Consider the following 18,638-nt stretch of genomic DNA (forward strand, 5'->3'; position numbering starts at 1 on the left):
GCCAAGTTCCAACTATGGTCAGCAGTCGCCCGCAGGCACCTTTGCTGATCTAGCTAGCCGCTGGTCGATGCGGCCGGTGGCCAAGTCCCTATTTCTAGCACACCAGTGGGTTTCGCTTGCCAACCGTGGAACCAAGCAGTCTAAAACAGCATCAGGCTTGTGCTGAAGCGCTAACGTGCGACCCATCACGTTACCATATCTCGTTTTTCTCGCCATGTGGGTACTTGCTTCCAATCGTTTGATGATACCTAGCCAGAGTGTCTGGTACTCTATAAGTACCTGAAGTCAATTGGCCCGAAGACTTTATTTACAGATCTCCCCACCGGCGTGTACTGGCATGTTTCTGGAAACACTCGTCCGAGCCGGCATTACGCTAATAGCTAGCTTATCTATACCTCACGCCGTTTCTGTTATCAAGAAATTCGACAATCTTGATACTACGGAAGCAGGGCACGTCGAGATTCAATCCAAGGTTCACAATGCAACTAGCATTCGCTATGTCAAGAACTCTGGAATCTGTGAAACAACTCCAAATGTTACCCAAATTTCTGGTTACATTGACGTTGGAACAAACATGTCCATGGTATATCGCTGTTCCCTATGCTCTAGATGTAAACTGACTTAAGACACAGTGGTTCTGGTTCTTCGAGTCTAGAAATTCACCGGAAACAGCCCCATTCACTCTGTGGTAGGTTGCCGGGAAGCTGGGTCACCTAAGTACCTGAGTTGAGTCGCACCTCTGAATCGCTTTCGCAGGTTGAATGGCGGCCCTGGATGTTCTTCTATGATCGGATTGTTCCAAGGTTGATTGGTTTAATTGCCTTTTAATTAGCTTCTAATTTTCCACAGAGAACGGACCATGCTTAGCGAATGCCGACCGTAATTCCACCATTCTTAACCCCTACAGGTATGTCAGAATTATAGCCGTTTTTCATATGCTAATCCAACATGGGTTCCTGCAGCTGGAACAATCTCAGCAACAGTATGTAGCACGTAGCCCTCCGATTTCGTTGCCAGAGCTGACTTCCTCACCCAGTAATCTACATTGACCAGCCAATCGGAACAGGGTTTTCTTACGGTACTGATCCGGTGAACAGCACGGAAGCCGCTGCGCCCTTTGTATGGACTGCATTTCAGGTTTTGTTTGAAAGCCAGCTATTTTCGAAGTATGCCAGTCGAGAGTCAGTCGCATAACTCAGCTATCACGGACGTTTACTTATGCCGGGCTCAGGTTCATCTTTGCCACAGAGAGCTATGGTGGTCACTACGGACCCAGTTTTGTGACCTACTTCGAAGAGCAAAACGCCTTAATCGCTAGTGGGGAGGTTGATGCTGTTCCAGTTGTTGTCAGCGCCTTGATGATCAACAAGCAAGTCACTTTCTTGACTTGCTAATGCCCCGTTGAATGATCATTCACAGTGGCTGGTATGATCCGCTCATTCAGAACATCGCATACCTAAATTTTGCGACTTATGCCCCTGGCTATGGGCAGCTCCAGCCAGATGACGTACTCAAGAACATTTCGGATGCCCTGTACGGTTCTGATGGTTGCGTAGCGCAAGAGAATGCCTGCTACGCTGCTGGAACTTCCACTCAATCAAACAAGATTTGCCGGGATGCCGATAATTACTGCGTGAGTAACATATCAATACAATATGTATGGACGTCACCAAACTCTTTCAGATCGACAATGTCTTCACCCCTGCTGTGGGCGATTACGACAGCTATGATATACGCCAAAACTCATCTGCTTTATTCCCCCCTGAATACTATATGTATTATTTGCGCAAAGAGGATGTCATGAAGAGGATCGGTGCTCAGGTCAAATACGAGGAATGCCCAAACGCACCGTATGAACAATTTGTAAAGACAGGGGACGTATGTATTTGTTCAACTTCTTTCCTCGAGTACTAAATAGAGCTTCCTGTTAAAGGACGCTAGAACATGGCTACCCCAGCTATCGGCTCTGGCGAACTCCGGGATGAAGATTTTGATTTGGGTGCGTGCTTAGTAGCTGCTTCATTGTCTGCTAATTTACCAGGGAAGAACAGGCTGGAGATGCTGATATGAAGTCCGTTTTCGTGCTGCAATGACCTTTTATATTATAATCCTGACGCCTCTCATTGACTTTAGTTGCAATTGGCTTGGGGTAGGCTGTTGCGTATTTTGCCGCCAGCGTCGCTAAGTTATTCTGGCTAACAGGGCCATGCGTCAGTTCTCGCAATGGATTGGTATGGCAATGAGACGCTCCATAATACCCCATTCACCAATATGACGATCAACGGCACGCCTGTTGCGGCCGTGCAGAACGTCGACAACTTCTCCTTTGCGTAAGTCTTTTCATCTTGGCTTGTTAACGAGAGATATGCCTCATCATTTTACGTTTTAGACGGGTGTATGGTGCTGGACACGAAGTGGTCAGTTGACTCGCCTGAGGATGATGATATTCACTGATGCCTGTTATGCCATTGTTAGGCTGCCTTCCAGCCCCAAGCAGCTTTGGAGATTTTCTCGCAGGTTGTTCGTAAGGAACAACTTCACTCCGTCTAAAGAGTGAATTTGGGAGCACACATCGTGAATCTGGTTAGAGGTTCTTGGCGTATTTGAGCAATTGCCAAACGTTCCTCCTGAGACCTATCGTGCAAATATTGTGTCAAATCTTATCTGTCCAAATCTCACTTAATTCGAAGACCGAAGACCGAAGTGATGGTGGCTATTCTGTCCACCAGGTCATGCCATGTTGGTGCGCGTGTTTGCTGTTGGTCTGTCCTCAGGCTGTTCTGCATCCCTCTGCAGTGTAGGGTCGGCGATAAGAGTTTCTCTGTCTCCTCCTTTTGACTTTTTTTTCTTTCTCGCAGCTAACTAAAGAGGAATCCTTGTCCTTATTAAAATTCAAAAAATGCATCGAATGTGGTCTTCTAGTCTGGCTTCGATAACACTTTGTATCCGGAGCCTGCTTCCAATAAACTAATAAAAGTATCAGATTATAAATGTTGTGAAGCTCACCTGAGGCTCATGAAGATTGAAGCTTGAAGTTTTAATCATCACGTCCTTTGTAACCGCCCGGTGGTTTGTTCAATTCGTAGGTAAGTGTCGGTCTTAAACTTGATCGCTGTTTCTGTGCTGACTTTTCTGTCAGTGTCGAAGTCGGTCAGAGATCTACCGACAGCACATCAGTTCACGCTGAGAACGTATTTTTGACACATTTTGTATCAATGCCATCGTTGATCCATGCAACCATGGCGTTGTAGTAGGGACGTTGGATCGGGCACAGAATGCAAGGGAACCTAAGGCCAAACCTCATGATGGCGGGAGGAGGCGGCTCTATGATCCATCGAGGTCCGAGGACCGACTACCAGCCAGGACTCCTACTCCTGCACCAGGACCCCTGGCACTCCCGACCTGATCTGTCCTGCCAGAGCGCCCCGCTCCAACGTATAACGTGAAAGCCCACCCCATCACATCGCTATGCACCACGCCACCGCCGATCCAGCCAACCCAAAAGAAATTGTATGGAAATATGCAATTCTTTTATTTGAGAAAGGTTATAGCATCGTATGAAATAAGTAGGACGTGTGACTTCTAAGTTGTCCATCGCGCGCGCGCGTTCACCATGACATAGAAAAACGCCAATTGTTTGATTGTACAATGTTTCATACAGTTCTACCTCCTTAACCACCTCCACGGACATGTCATCAGCCAGTCAAGAAACCGTAATTCACTAAGCATCGTCGTATTGATCAGATTCCAGATGTTGCTGAATACAAATATATCAGCGGAACTGCGACAACTGCACTGGCAAATATCACATACGCAGGCGGTGCTGTAAAACAACTTCAATAATTGTGGCGATTAACTTCGCCTTCTTCTGAGAGCGTTTGCCCGACCCTGGTATCCACTGAGAGAAGCCTGCTTCATATGTGAACGGCAGAGCTTAGAGTTTCCCTGACAGCAGCTGCATCGGGAGACGCCATGTACTGCTGAAGAGCAACACGAAGAGGGCGAACGGACTCCTGCTCAGGATGGCGACGCTGGTCCAAAAGATAGAAAGTGTTTTCGAAGATAATAACAGCAGCTTATGATCAATAATCAGTAGATTCATTACGATGTGGTAAAAATCTCACCAGAACCAAGCTGCATAATTTCCTCCAATCTTGATGACCCAGAAGGCTAGTAAATCTTTGAGATGGGAATTATGTGGACGAGCAATGGGACATGCCAAAGGTCGTAATGTGGACCACATCTCCTCATCTCCGGGGTTGTAATCCTGATGAATCATAATCAAAAGAAAGAAATGGTTGAGGATAAATATACTTGCATACTGGCATTATCAACACGTCAGTGCTCAGGCTCGAGAGAGGATCGAAACACTCACATCCTGTCAAGAGATCCCAAATGTATTCAGTCAGCTCAGCTCCAGTTCGACAGAGCATCAACACACTCACATGCTGTGAAGGGATCAGCGATGGGTTCAATCAGCGATGCTCGAGCTCCACAGAGCATCAAAACACTCACACCCTGTCAAGGGATCAGCGACAGGTTCTGTCAGCAAGGCTCGAGCTCGACAGAGCATTAACACGCTCACACCCTGGCAAGGGATCGGCAACGGATCAGCGAGGCGCGAGCTCGACATAGCATCAACACACTCACAAACTGTCAAGGGATCAGCGATGGGTTCGGTTAGCGAGGCTCGAACTCGACAGAGCATCAACACACTCACACCCTATCAATCGATCAGCGAGGCTCGAGCTTGCCAGATCATCAACATACTCACAGGCTTTCGAGGGATCAGCGACGGGTTCGGTCAGCTAGGCTCAAGCTCAACAGAGCATGAACACACTCACACCCTGCCAAGGGATCAGCGACGGGTTCGGTCAGCTAGGCTCGAGCTTGACAGGGCATCAACACACTCACATGCTGTGAAGGGATCAGCGATGGGTTTGGTCAGTGATGCTCGAGCTCGACAGAGCATTAACACACTCACACCCTGTCAAGGGATCAGCGAAGGATTCGGTCTATGAGGCCTGAGCTCGACCAAGCATCAACACACTCACATGCTGTCAAGGGATCAGCGACGGGTTCAGTCAGCTAGGCTCGAGCTTGACAGAGCGTCAACACACTCACAAGCTGTCAAGGGATCAGCGACGGGTTCGGTCAGCTAGGCTCGAGCTCAACATAGCATCAACACACTCACATCCTATCAAGGGATCAGTGACGGGTTTGGTTAGCGAGGCTCGAGCTTGACATATCATCAACACACTCACATCCTGTCAAGGGATCGGCGACAGGTTCTGTCAATGAGGCTCGAGCTCGATAGAGCATCAACACACTCACACACTGTCAAGGGATCAGCAAGACTCGAGTTTGGATAGAGCATCAACACACTCACAGCCTGTCAAGGTTATCGATGGGTTCGGTCAGCAAGGCTCGAGCTCGACAAAGCATCAGCACACTCACACCCTGTCAAGTGATCAGCAACGTGTTCGGTCAGCGAGGCTCGAGTTCAACAGAGCATCAACACACTCACATACTGTGGAAGGATCAGCGATGTGTTCGGTCAGCGAGGCTCGAGCCCGACAGAGTATCAACACACTCACATACTGTCAAAGGATCAGCGATGCATTCGGTCAGCGAGGCTCGAGCTCGACAGAGCATCAACACATTCACATACTGTCAAGGGATCAGCAAGACTCAAGTTCGGATAGAGTATCAACACACTCACAGCCTGTCAAGGGACCAGTGATGGGTTCGGTCAGCAAGGCCCGAGCTCGACAGAGCATCAGCACACTCACACCCTGTCAAATGATCAGCAACAGATTTGGTCAGCGAGGCTAGAGCTCGACAGGGCATCAACACACTCACATGCTATCAAGCGATCAGTGACGGGTTCAGTCAGCGAGGCTCGAGCTTGACAGAGTCTCAACACACTCACGTCCTGACAAGGGATCAAGGACGTGTTCGGTCAGCGAGGCTTGAGCTCGACAGAAGATCAACGCACTCACATTCTGTCAATGGGTCAGCAATGCCTTAGGTCAGCATGCTGGCAGAGATCATCAGACGTACTATCTACAAGTAACCGTCAAATATAATTTTTTTCGAAAATTCTACGATCTCACTGTAGTTTGCGGAAACCATCTACCCAAATTGTTTACAATCTGGAGATTGGATTTCCTAAATATGCACGAGGAGATTGGCTGGGTGAAGTCGAGATGCTGTGCAAGTGACCTCAATACGCAGTGAGTTATCCCTCACCACAGATAAGTGAGGTTTGAAGAGTTACATTTTGACTGCATATCTTATGCACACCTCCAAGGTGGTCCGCTGAGTTGAAACAAACATCTGTTTGAGCATATTGTTATCCAGAGTTTTAGCCGTGCATTCAATAAGTGGCCTGCAATCTGCATCATCCTTGTCCATATCTAAATGTCCGAGAGCGAAGATGAGCAGTAAATTGATTAGCAGCTCGAAAATTAGTCAACTTACCAGGCAGACATATGTGACATCTTGGAGGACGTTGGTTGCCCTTGCGGTTGTACAAAAGCTTTAGTTGTGGCCCATTGGCAAATGCTTCTTCGGCATGCTGCGGTGTCAGTGCTTTAGCATCTTTTCTCGACACTCCTTTACTTATCAACTCTGCAAATGCGTTGTCGTAGAGAGCGTCGAATTTAGTGAACAGCACCATTACTGCAACTGAGGATTTCAAATGAGTTGATGATGCACGACAGCAGATACATGGGTTTACTGTTTCCAGTGTCACACTGAGAGAAAAACTTGACTTCCCCTTCCGTGAAAGCCCTGCAATCCTCACCATTGGAATGCAGTACCTATGCCAAATATGTGAGATAGCACACGCCAAAAAATTGACCAACGTAGTACCATATGACATGGATTCGATCCTTCAAACGTCTCTCCTTAGCATGGTTTGCGATAAAAGCTTTCGCCTTGTCGAATTCGAGTTGTCCTCCTGCCTCAAATCCGCGTGAATCGTGAAAGACGAATCCTGGGTTGCTTCGAAACACCATTTCATTCTTGATATCGTGCGCTCCGCGCTGAAAACTCGTCAAGTCATATTACCAACAACAAAGAACATGCTCTACCTCTCTAGATGCCATCAACACAGCCAGATCGATCTGATTTCCAATGTCCATCGATCAATCATCATCATCTTAGTCACTACTGGTATCATGGACCGCACCTTTTTCCCAGCGCTGTTATACATTTCTGGGTTCTCCCGTGTCTTGCAAACCCTTTGGAGGATGGTGGTTTTTCCCGCATTGGCTCTTCCTACGATGAGGATTCGGAAACGCTCGATTCTCTGTCTCAAATTTGAAAGATCCATGATGGAGGAGGGGTAACAGTATGATATGAACTCTTTGAACGCCCGAGCCACAATATAAGTGATAACTTATAAGGAATATCTTCCTTGCGAGTCTCCGAGATTGCTCTGGGCAGGGCGGACTAGCTTTGTCGGAAATCTCCATAGGAGTGATGAATGCCCTGTAACAGTTAGGCTGTTACCCTTCCGAAATACTTTGGCTCCCAAGAACTCCCCAAAACAAGGTACGTGCGGCAGCGCAACGTAAGAAACGTAATGACAAGACCTTGAAAACCTCATCAGCTCTGACTTGTCTGAATAGTAGGAACAGCGGCGGCAAAAACCTCTTGGCCACGACTCTACGGGTCAACTTTCTGGTGCCCGCTAACGCCAACGACGATTCGTCTCCACGAAAGGCGCCACTTAAACCTCGATGAACTCAACTTACAATTCGGGTTGTTCATTACCCATCTCTTTGCTTGTCCAGAATACCCGCCATCCGTGTTCCAAGTCAAGTTTCAAATCAGCGCATGCGGCGGCTTGCGCCCTCCACAGTACCAAACTCCACCTGTCCGTTGCCCTCGTCCTTCTTCGGCAATTGAAGATACTAGTGTTGTTGGCAGGTTACTGCCGTTCTGCCATTCGTCGGGGCAGAACTTGGCAAAACCTGGCAGTTGGCAGAAGGTCTGGGGCAGAACTTGGCAGAACTTAAGTGAAAAGGTACCGGAGCATGCGTGAGATTTAAGTCGTTAATGCAAATCCTAATTGTATCTGTCCAATTTGAAATGATCAAACATTAGAAATAGGTGTTTGTCTATGGCTGAGCTAGCATATAAGTCTGGAGCATGCAGGTGATGTCGAGCAGCTGTTCTCGGACATGGGCGGCACTCAATCAGTGAAGCACTACAATTGAAAAATTGTAATGCATCGGAAGACACTCGCTAGCGGGAAGCCCGTTCGTCGCCGTCACGCACACATGCATACTCAAGACGAGCCTGGCGTATCAACGTCAACCTTGATACGGCACATTGCCTCAAAAACACAATTGCATTCGAGCCACAACTCACAGTTTAAAGTTGAGGAAATTGATGCAGAGATTGATGCATTCGAGAAGCAGAATGAGAAATTTACTGATATTGATATCAACGGACTCGAGATATTGGAAGGTAATATGTATAACTTCAACGAGCTGGAGTGAGTTGAGGCCGGTATGGTGCCAAAGTCTATTGAGATGATGAGCTCTCAGTGATTTATCACCATGGTGCGAGAGGAGAGGCCTTGAGGAGGGTGTTTGGGATGTCGCGTCATTAATGTCGACCAACATATGGTTTTTTGTAGTCGATGGATAATTTACCTCTTCTGAGTTTTGCCTGGTTTTGCCATGGCACAACCCTAGTTCTGCCGTGTTCTGCCGGCAGAACTGCCCGCAAATAGTTCGGCCCACAGCACTACCTACGACCCTCTCCATAGGTGCCTTGCAGTGCTTCCGAATTGAGATATCATTTAGCCGTATTGGCATCCACAATGCAAAGGAACTTGCAAGGAACTATGCTGGGTTTCATAGTGGGTCCTGGTTGGACCGTCAAAGAAAATAGGGGCTTGCCGAGGAACTCCCGCATTTGACCCAAATTTGAAGTTGATTATTGATTAACGACGACCACACATATCAGGCAGGGGTAGCCTCTACCCTAACGCTCTCCAGTCCATTTGCATACTGGAATTGCCCCGAATTCTCATACTACCAATCGTCAGAAATAGATCATAAAAGCTTGCGAGAAACAACACACCTCCCACATGTCGATAGCAACCTGACAGCTCTCCCGCACAACGCGCGGAGAATCCTCGCGCGTCATCCATTCTTTAAGATGGGGCAGTACTTCAGGTGTGGCAATTCCTCCAAGCGCCTCCGCAGCCTCGTGTCGCACCATATCGGACTCGGATCCGTCCTGTAGAACATTAAGCAATGAAGGTACAGAGTGTGCGCTCAGGAGTTGGCCGAAAACAAAGGCGATTTCGTGCCTGCAGTGGATAAGTTGAGCGTCATGATGAAGTCAAAAATTGAAAAGAGGCGGACTTGAACAGGGCACTGTCATCAGAGAATCCTGCTGCTAGTGCATCCACGGCTGCTGGCGTCCCGATGTTGCGGAGTGCAAACATAGCACGATAGCGCTGGAAGAGGGGGACGGAAATGTCCAAAAGCGTGGTACGGAGAGAGGTGATTGAAGATTCAGACAGGTCGTCAGGTTTGGGCTGACCAGAGAAAAGTTTGGAGCAGGGTGGAGCAGGGTCGATGGAGGTGTATACACTGTGTATGTGTTGTGAGTCACTTGTGATTCATGCAGTAATGGACGTAGAGTGGAATGTCGAAATAGAACGTGAAAGTTACATACGGTGTCTGATCTGATGATTCTTTTGACGCAAGATGTTGGCGTCCCTCTTCAGAATTGTCCCATTCGATTTTAGCGAGCGCGATCTCGCACGTCTCACGCACGCTCCTGTTGGGATCCGTGAGGTACTTTGTAAGGACTGCTTTGAAATCAGGCGATGAGATTGCGCCTATTGCTTCTGCTGCCTGTCTCGAATGCTAGTTAGCATCATAGCATACTGGAGCGTACAAAAGCGGGACTGTGCGAGGCGGGACGATGGAGACGCTTACCTCATGCCGGACCATTGGATCCTCGTCCAGATTCTCCAGCACTGATTGAAGGACTGGGAGAGCTGAGATGAGCTTCATCTGTCCTAAGCAGTATGCAAGCTCATGCTTGAGCAGTGCTGAGTGATCGGCGAAGCCTGGTAGATGGACCATGCATCAGCGTGCGCTTGTCTTAGCAGGGAATCGCATGAAAAGGCTTGTTATGAAAGATGTGATAGTTGATGTTAGGATCGAAAGAAAAGGATCACACGAACAAGAGAACGGACGAAATCCACGTACCTTCAGATATGATATTGACTGCTTCATCATTCTTGAAACTTTTCAACGTGAAGAGAGCTCTGAAACGATCGTGCAAGGGCACAGTGCCGCTCGTGTTGAGGAGAGCAGAGCGAAGGGCAGAGAGCTCGCTTGGCGAAACCGCATCCATCGAGGAGGATCGAGATGAAAGATAATTTGGCGCAGCGGACTTTTGATTTCATTTGCTAAACCTTGTTCTCATACATACCATGCCCAAGTCAAAACGTTCAAAAGTCGGCAAGTTCACCTCTTTGATGATCGTGATAAAGGCTGATGTTGTATTGTGTGGATAGTATCTCTTACAAAAGTCTCGAAAAAGACGAGGGAGCATAAAAATGTACTCTTGAGCGAGGTTAGTTTTTGTGGAATTTGTTCTTCCCTTTGGATGCATTTCTGCGGAGACAGACTGGTATCATAGATGATTGCAAGATGCTTTCTACGGCCTGGTGCCCTGCTTATGCGAGTGCTAAATGTTCTTTCATCCCAAGGTACAAAAAAATGCTGAAAAATGGAAATACTGCTGGCTGTTCGAAGTTGGCGCGATGCGCAATGCCCATCTAAAAACCGTGCGGAAACTATGGAAAGAGTATGACCCCGCTTCTTTTCCTGTCTACACCATCGACTCACGACCTGCAGTTCAGCACGGATATTCTTCGGTCGAGGAGCAGTAATGGCCAAAGCCCTAGGTACAACAGTAGAAGAAGAGCATCGAATGGGACTCCACAAACTAGCCCAAGTGAGCCACTATTTCCAAGCTCATCTCAGCCTAACAAAACATTTCAGCAAATAAAAGGCCAGGTAGGGTTGTTTTTCACGGACTCGGAACCTCAAGAAGTGATAGAGTGGTTCGACGATTTCAAACAAGCGGATTACGCACGAACGGGAAACAAAGCTACGCGGACGGTGATACTACCTGTAGGACCTGTGATGCGGGTACACTCTGACCCGCCTGAACCGTTTCCGCATAATGAGGACCCACAGCTCCGGAAGCTGGGTCTCACGACGTCGATGAAGCGGGGTGTACCGACGCTTGAAAGTCCTCATCAGGTGTGTGATAAGGGGAAGGCTTTGACGGGCGAGCAGGCGCAGCTGCTCAAACTTCTTGGTGAGAAGTTGGTGGTGTTTAGGGTTGGGTTGTTGGCAAGGTGGGATGCTGCCAGCGGGGAAGTTGTTCAAGTTGAGGGTAGATGTACGGAGATAGAACGGGAAGGTGATGAGGACCTTGAAGAGGATGAGGAGATGAGCGAGTAAGTTTCAACCGAGCGCTTTACCGTGAATACATCTTGATTTGATCGGGCATGAGGATGCTCTTTCAATTACAAACACGATCGATAGGACACGTATAGCCGCTCAATTGAGTTACGCTCACGAGTGACTAGTGACACCGTGACCTGCCTCATGACATTTATATTCGACATTTTGATTTTTGCAGGAGTCTGGACAGCAATCGAGGACTGGTTAACAACAAACATGTCCATATAGTACGTGCGTGATCCGAATTGATTCAGATTGATCAATTTCTTTCAGTGATCGCGCGCGATGAACGACTCGGAAGAACCAGTTTAAGCGAGAAGTTGTTCAAATTCTAGAGAAAAAGTTGTGTGGTCCTCGACTCTTTCAGGTCCTAGGCTATCTTCTTTTCTTCATGATGGCTACAAAGTCTGAGGCCTTTGATGATAGAAAGTCCGTAATTGACGCACCTCCCACGTACGACGAGGTCTCCCTGTCTGCATCACCGTTAGATTCCGTCCACTCCATCGGCAGACGGCCGAGTTTATTCTCCCTTCTACGGAAGAAGCAGAAACATCAAGGAATTCGAAAACCTCCTTTGGTAAATTGACGAAATTCCTCAAACTCGCATCAAAATCCAGGGAATTTCAGGAAATTCGGTAAATTACTCGTATTCGAAGTTATTTTAACAAATTTCATTATACTGCTCAGACGACACGAAGGTGCCAACTACGTGCACGGCAAGGAAAGGATTCACTATCGCGGTCAAAGATAACAGATTATAACATGAGGCAATGCAATCGCCAGAACGGAGCGCGATAGTAGTGGGGAGTCGCTACGTCAATGTGATCTCCAGCTTTACATGCAGGGTGCCATTGGAATCCAGCATAGTTTTGCTAACTACACGGTCATCAAAACAACTGCAAAACAAGATAGGAAAGATTTACTCGTTCATCAGCCAGTCAAAAGGCCAGAGGATCGAGGTGTATGTCCTTGATGCCATGGCGAATCTGCGTTACCGAAGGTGTCGTGAAACCATCAGTTTGCTTTGACTTGAAATGAACGCACACCATAGGTTTCATGATAGCCATTTTGTCAGGATGCGGTATTCGCATATCTTCGAGTGGGGTATTCCCACTGGGTGCCTGGATGACAAGCACAGGGGACTCTACATACGCCGGCAAACTATCCTCAGGAAGACTAAACGCGATGCGCCAATTCCCTTTCGCCATACGGAAATCCAACAACCATATGTGCCCTGCGAGGATCGACAATTGGATGAATCAGAACCAGGAATACCGAAAGGTATGGCTCGTACCCCCTGCAATAAATTATATTCCTAATGCCTGTGTTGGGTTCGCGCGCAGACGTTTCTGGAACATCCTGATGCTGAAGCAAGCAACAAACTCGTTCTTTTTAGGTGTATGCCCTGCGACAGAGTACACCTGTACCTCATCAGGCGGGCAGCCCAAAAAACGTCTCAGGGACTCGTCTTTAGCTACAACAAGATAATTAGTTAAAGTCGTGTGGGCACGAGTGTGAGCACTTACGATTGAAAACATCCTCTAACTTCAGCTGGGTAAACAATTCGTGGTCGCTAATTGCGATACAAGCCTGACGCAAGTCAGAGGAGCAAACGGGAGTGAATCGTGGGATAAATGCGGCAAGTGCTGAAAAGACTTCTCGCCCGTGATTGACGATTGACCAATACAGGGCTGTGTGACCTATGTCGGGTTCTTGCAGGAGGTGGGCGAACTGTGAAGGCGGAAGAGTAGCAGCACATGCGTTGGCTATTTTTGCGATAGAGGAAGGGGTGAGATTAGGGAGACCATATCACGGATGCATGATAGGACGATTGATCGTTTCTGCTTCTTCCGTAGAAAGGAGAATAAACTATGCCGTCTGCCGATGGAGTGGACAGAGTCTAATAGTGATGCAGACAGGGAGACCTCGTCGTACGTGGGAGGTGCGTCAATTACGGAGTTTCTATCATCGAAGGCCTCAGACTTGGTAGTCATCATGAAGGGGAAAGTAGAGAAGATAGGGGCCTGCTGATAATATTAATCAAGGTCATATTCAATGTCTCCACTACCCTCGTAATCAGTCCGTTTAGAGTCGTGTTACACACGCTGTCTTCCTCAGGATTTGCCAGTGGTTAAAATCTCGTTTCCGCAGTGAGTGTTCCTACGTCGGATTAGAACCAGAAACGGGTACTTCCCACTACTGTCACCTCGGGATTTGCATGATTTGCCACCTCTGATATTACATACGGTACGGTTATGTCGCCTTTTCGCACCTTGTCCGGACCTGATCAAATTCTCGTTTCCACACAGTGAGTGGTAAGCTAATCCAGTGATTGAACGCAGTAAATGATTCGCTCATGATCCTCGCAGATTTCTCTTTGTGATTCTTGCAGGTACTGCATCACCACTACGCGCAATGACTCAAGTGAAGCTGGTAGGAGTTCTTGTTTCCGTGGTGTAAATGTCATTTGACCTCAACCCATCGAACCAGTGCTCATTTCCTGAAGAGTTCAATAACTTGCGAGCGGCTGCAGGTCGCTTCTAGCCGCCCACTGCTCATCCTCATCAACCACGGCATATTCCAGGTTCGCATCATTTTGCTTTGTCAACGACAAATATTTGTTGTGTCTTCGGTTATTGACCAGTCGTTTTATATACATTTCCTGCCATTTCTGCTAGTTTATTTTATCGTCTCTAACAATATTTGTGGAAGAAGAACTGCCTGGTCACCGAGGTTTTTGGTATGTGGATCACTTATAGAATTGCCGAACTTGAAGAGTAATGGGAAGTATATAAAGACCTTGCCCTGGTATCAGCGTCTTGTATCCTAGCCCGCTGCCTTCCCTAGTGGCACAGAGTTGATGCCATTCAATTTCTCCGTTGCGTGTCCTGCAGTTGCGGCAGTCCTCGAATATCACTGAATTGGCCACCGTAGGACCGTAGGTGATGTCTGTTTCCATGCCATAGAAGACAGACGTCACGTACGGACGACCCGGCTGTCCCGGCTGCTGGCAGCAGTGATTTACCCTATGCAGAGTCTGATGCGCAACGTGGTTGTGATGGTGATGGGAACGCGCCCCCTGCTGCTCCTGCTGCTAGTGATGGTGGTAGTGGTACCACGCCGCGTACCAAGAGTGGTCCACAAGAGGTACCAGAGGATATAGTGCGTCCAGGAAGCTGCGTAGCACACGCATTTCTATTTGGTGAGTGCTCGTGACTCATCATGTCATGGAACTTGACCTAATAAACTATTAAATGCTTTAGTTTTCTTGACTATACACGGGATCAAGTCCTGGAAGCGGCTTGAAACGATCTTTACGAGCCATCATGAGTGGTCAGTGAGGGCATTTCTTTTCGCGAACCACTTTGGAAGTGGTTTGCAAAGAGAAATGCCCACTTGGGTGGACTAGCGCTCTTTTGTGCCATTCCCGCTGTAGCCTTTTTGACTGTCGCACCTCCAGCCGAATGGGACGTCCACTGGAAACAAGAAATTGCATACAGAACTTTCTTCCTCACGGTGATCTTTTCCGGTTATACCATGCTGAAAATATTAGATGCCAGGAGCCAGAGCATGGCAGCTCTGGTTCCTGGCATCTAATATTTTCAGTTTTGGCCCTGGATCAGTCAGGGTACATGACTATCAGTAATTCATATTTATTTTTTAATCCCATTTTCACAGCGAAAGTGACGATTCGTCTTCATACCGTATATATCATTTCTAGTGCTTCAGTCTCAAGTTGTCAACAGATCCTTTCTACCATCGCCTCTATAATTTCCTTCATTGTGGGAATGTTGGTTTCGCTGTGGGACCACACAGGGCGCCATCTTCCTTTCCAGATAGTATCAACAAGCAAAAGAATCGCTGGGGATGATCCCCAGCGATTCTTTTGCTTGTTATCACTATCTTATATCACTTCAAATTATAAGTCACTCCAGTTGTAGGTATCAGTGATCAGTGATACATTATCTTGTACTCAGACGTTCTGCTTTTGTAATTCTTGGTATTGCCGCTGACACAGCAAGTCCCGGACTCCCTTTGGCTCGTAAGACGCACACCAAATTATGTCTTCAAGTAATTATCCTCTGTTGAACTCATTCAGGCTCGTCTAAGCTTTCCACTCACCAAGAATGTTCCAATGGCGAAAATCGCACTCAAATGATCATGGAGTTCGATATGGCCTGTGATGTGAGAGTCAGTCCTTTACTAGTTCATGCCCCCACTGGTTGCCTTTCCAGCGAGCCATCGAGTCCCACTCCAGCATGAGCATCTGCGCCCCGTCGTCTGTGACATTTCACCAGAGATGGGGGCACATCGCACCGCATGGCTCTCCCAGGAACTTCGTTCGTGGTCCTCTCCACGCTGAAGATGGACTTCTCAGTACACCCAACGCTCGGGCACATCAGGCATTTGACTGTAGTATGACAAAGCTTTAGTTCTTTATGTCCCCTGGCCGCTGCCCCATCCTGTAGTCTGTCGATGTTGTCAAGCGTGGCGACATAAATTCCGAGGGCATCTGACAAACTTCCCCCGGCTCTGAGAGACGGTGACTAAGGGAGGGTTTCTTGGAGGGCCAGAATGGTGTCCGGCTTGCCATTTTGACGTCGTTGATATTGGTCAACGAGCTCGTTGCATCTCTCGACGCAATTCTGGTCAGTAAGCTGGACTGCTTCAACTGACGATATTGAGATGGGCTGGTCGCATGACTAGACATAGGAGATTTTGATGTGAACAAAGTGATTCAATTAAATTGACGCAAAAGTTAATTCTGGCAAGACGACGAGAGAAAGTCAGAAACAGACGACAAAACTATTGCCCTAGAGCACTCACCTAGCAAGACGACGGGAGAAGTCGGAAAGAGGCGATAAACCTCTTCGCTCGTCGTCTGCCAGGCCAAAGACTTATAACATGAAGCAATGAAATTGACAGAATAAAAACTAGAAACACATGAGCCAGAACGGAATACTAGGAGTCGCTACGTTAATGTGATCTCCAGCTTTACATGCAGGGTGCCATCACAATCCAGCATGTTCGTGCTGACAACATGGTCATCAGAACAACTGCAAAATAAGATAAGAAAGAGTTGCTCGTTCATGAGCCAGTTCAAAGGCCAATAGATATTGTAGAAGCAGCTTGTTGATGTCGTGTAGGATCTGCATTACCGACAGTGGAAAGATGAAAACCACTAGTATGCTTTGACTTGAAATGAACGCACCCCATAGGTACCGCGGTAAACGTTTTGAAAGCATGCGGTATTCGCATATCTTTGAGTGGAGTTTTCCGCTGGGTGCCTGGACGACAAGCGCACAGGAGTCTACACACGCCGGTAAACTATCGTCAGAAACACTAAGCAAAATGCACCGCTGTTCTTTCTTCATACAGGACATCAATAACCATGTGTGCCCTGCGAGGACCGACAATTGGATGAATCAGAACCAGGAATACCGAGAGGTATGGCTCGTACCCCCTGCAATAAATTCTATGCCCAATTCCTGTGTTAGATTCGCGCGCAGGCGTTTTCTGGAACATCCTGATGCAGAAGCAAGCAACAAACTCGTTTTTGTTGGGTGTATGCCCTGCGACAGATTGCACCTGCACCTCATCAGGCGGACAGCCCAGAAAACGCCTCAAAGACTCGTCCTCGGCTACAACAAGATAATTAGTTAAAGCATTGCGGGCACGAATATGAGCACTTACGATTGACAACATGCCCCAACTTCAACTGGGTAAACAATTCGTGGTCTCTAGTTGCGATACAGGCCAGACGCAAGCCGGAAGAGCAAACGGGAGTGAATTGCGGGACGAATGTGGCAAGTGCGGAAAAGGCTTCTCGCCCGTGATTGACGATTGACCAATAGAGGGCTGTGTGACCCTCTATGTTGGGTTTTTGGAGGAGGCGGGCGAACTGTGCGGGCGTAAGAGTGGCAGCACACGCGTTGGCTATTTTTGCGATTGAGGAAGGAGTGGAATCAGGAGCGGAGACTATATGACGGATGCATGATAGAACGTTCTGTTTCTTCCTTAGAAAGGAGAATAAAGTTGGTCGGAGTGAATCCAAGGGTGACACGATGCCATCGTACGGAGGAGGTATATCAATCTCAGACATGTTAGAGAAGATAAGATAGGGGACTATCCACGATTTTTTTTCTAAAACCTGAATTTAAAATTCCAGCGTGCGCCGTTAGCGTCCCACCTTTCGCAAACCTTTCGGTTGAGGACATTGCTCTAGGAGCCTCGAGGACATATCTCGAAGACTATCTCGAAGACTGTCTCGTCAATACCACGTCGCATCCCACCGAAAGAGAGGACAGTTTGGACCAGGGTCAGGGACTGCTTGCTGTCGGACAGGAACGTGATTTTCTTATCTGGGTACTCGCTGTGTGGCGGGCAGTGACTGGTGTAACGCTATTGGCTGATAAATCTGTATGACGTCGGTCACTAGCTGTGTTAAGAACGGGTCTCTCAATTATTTGAACAAGCAAAATGTTGTCCCCGTTCCCTATATTCCTCAGATCTGCTACTACTGCTACTTCGTCGCCGTCGACTACGACGACGATGAACGATAATAGTGATAATTTATCCGATATTATTGATCTATTTCCATATACCGCTCCAACTTATGAACCACCACCTAGTAGACCACCAAGGAATCCAGATAGATTGAAGAATGAATATATACCAGTGAGATCGTTGAACTGACACACTCACACTCACTCATAATTCTCTAGTTTATAGATCGAAGAGCTCCTCCTCGCTTTCCGCCACCAACTTCCCCTCTTCCTCCATTACCACCAGATTCAGTAACTCCATCTCAGCAACTTAATAAACTACCACAACCAATGTACCCAACGCCAGGCGGTCTCTCCCCCTGGAGTGCACCCTCATACCCATCAAAACCTATTCCAACATCTCCCTCTTCTTCTCTACCACAATCAGCCTTCATACTACGTGGTCCAGTTGGTGTACTACCCCTTTCACGTGCAGCTCCAGGCGCTCCTACTACCAAAGTACGTCCGCTGCGCACAACCTCATCACTTATCCTTATTTTCAATCACAGCAGATACCCAACTCACCAAGAGCCGAAGACAACTTCTCCCCTTCCGATGCTGCCCTCGTGCTCAA

General features: G+C 47.7%; 6 protein-coding genes across 6 annotated transcripts; 3 read left to right on the plus strand and 3 right to left on the minus strand.

Annotated features, from left to right (window-relative positions):
• Nucleotides 1–337: 337 nt before the first annotated feature.
• On the plus strand, nucleotides 338–2,550 carry DFJ58DRAFT_722398 (Alpha/Beta hydrolase protein; the record flags this gene model as incomplete). Its single annotated transcript, XM_041384884.1, has 15 exons — nucleotides 338–583; nucleotides 633–688; nucleotides 757–803; nucleotides 850–907; nucleotides 963–982; nucleotides 1,037–1,181; nucleotides 1,232–1,373; nucleotides 1,445–1,633; nucleotides 1,684–1,878; nucleotides 1,942–1,999; nucleotides 2,047–2,071; nucleotides 2,134–2,149; nucleotides 2,203–2,330; nucleotides 2,390–2,417; nucleotides 2,476–2,550. The coding sequence occupies 15 exons, from the start codon at nucleotides 338–340 to the stop codon at nucleotides 2,548–2,550; spliced, it is 1,428 nt and encodes a 475-aa protein (XP_041249583.1).
• A 1,931-nt stretch (nucleotides 2,551–4,481) lies between these two features.
• On the plus strand, nucleotides 4,482–6,159 carry DFJ58DRAFT_761722 (uncharacterized protein; the record flags this gene model as incomplete). Its single annotated transcript, XM_041388499.1, has 4 exons — nucleotides 4,482–4,873; nucleotides 5,276–5,339; nucleotides 5,546–5,672; nucleotides 6,117–6,159. Coding segments are annotated over 3 exons (583 nt in total), but the record flags the coding sequence as incomplete, so codon positions are not given.
• A 2,387-nt stretch (nucleotides 6,160–8,546) lies between these two features.
• Nucleotides 8,547–10,452, minus strand: DFJ58DRAFT_761732 (armadillo-type protein). The gene is made up of 6 exons (XM_041388500.1): nucleotides 10,248–10,452; nucleotides 9,972–10,105; nucleotides 9,706–9,887; nucleotides 9,390–9,620; nucleotides 9,103–9,334; nucleotides 8,547–9,053 (listed from the first exon to the last, which is right to left on the minus strand). Exons 1-6 carry the CDS (start codon nucleotides 10,393–10,395, stop codon nucleotides 8,982–8,984), a joined length of 999 nt encoding a protein of 332 aa, XP_041249585.1. The 5' UTR covers nucleotides 10,396–10,452; the 3' UTR covers nucleotides 8,547–8,981.
• Nucleotides 10,453–11,746, plus strand: DFJ58DRAFT_761733 (uncharacterized protein). The gene is made up of 4 exons (XM_041388501.1): nucleotides 10,453–10,851; nucleotides 10,902–11,001; nucleotides 11,049–11,512; nucleotides 11,601–11,746. Exons 1-4 carry the CDS (start codon nucleotides 10,736–10,738, stop codon nucleotides 11,638–11,640), a joined length of 720 nt encoding a protein of 239 aa, XP_041249586.1. The 5' UTR covers nucleotides 10,453–10,735; the 3' UTR covers nucleotides 11,641–11,746.
• Nucleotides 11,747–12,457: 711 nt separating this feature from the next.
• Nucleotides 12,458–13,513, minus strand: DFJ58DRAFT_722402 (uncharacterized protein; the record flags this gene model as incomplete). The annotated part of the gene is made up of 4 exons (XM_041384885.1): nucleotides 12,458–12,753; nucleotides 12,865–12,993; nucleotides 13,046–13,285; nucleotides 13,333–13,513. 4 exons carry the CDS (start codon nucleotides 13,511–13,513, stop codon nucleotides 12,458–12,460), a joined length of 846 nt encoding a protein of 281 aa, XP_041249587.1.
• Nucleotides 13,514–16,404: 2,891 nt separating this feature from the next.
• Nucleotides 16,405–17,855, minus strand: DFJ58DRAFT_761747 (uncharacterized protein). The gene is made up of 5 exons (XM_041388502.1): nucleotides 17,214–17,855; nucleotides 17,071–17,161; nucleotides 16,981–17,036; nucleotides 16,732–16,920; nucleotides 16,405–16,669 (listed from the first exon to the last, which is right to left on the minus strand). Exons 1-5 carry the CDS (start codon nucleotides 17,620–17,622, stop codon nucleotides 16,620–16,622), a joined length of 795 nt encoding a protein of 264 aa, XP_041249588.1. The 5' UTR covers nucleotides 17,623–17,855; the 3' UTR covers nucleotides 16,405–16,619.
• Nucleotides 17,856–18,638: the final 783 nt, after the last annotated feature.

The sequence above is a fragment of the Suillus subalutaceus genome (assembly GCF_016647625.1).
Source record: "Suillus subalutaceus strain FC151 chromosome Unknown DFJ58scaffold_7, whole genome shotgun sequence".
Classification (NCBI taxonomy): Eukaryota; Fungi; Basidiomycota; class Agaricomycetes; order Boletales; family Suillaceae; genus Suillus; species Suillus subalutaceus.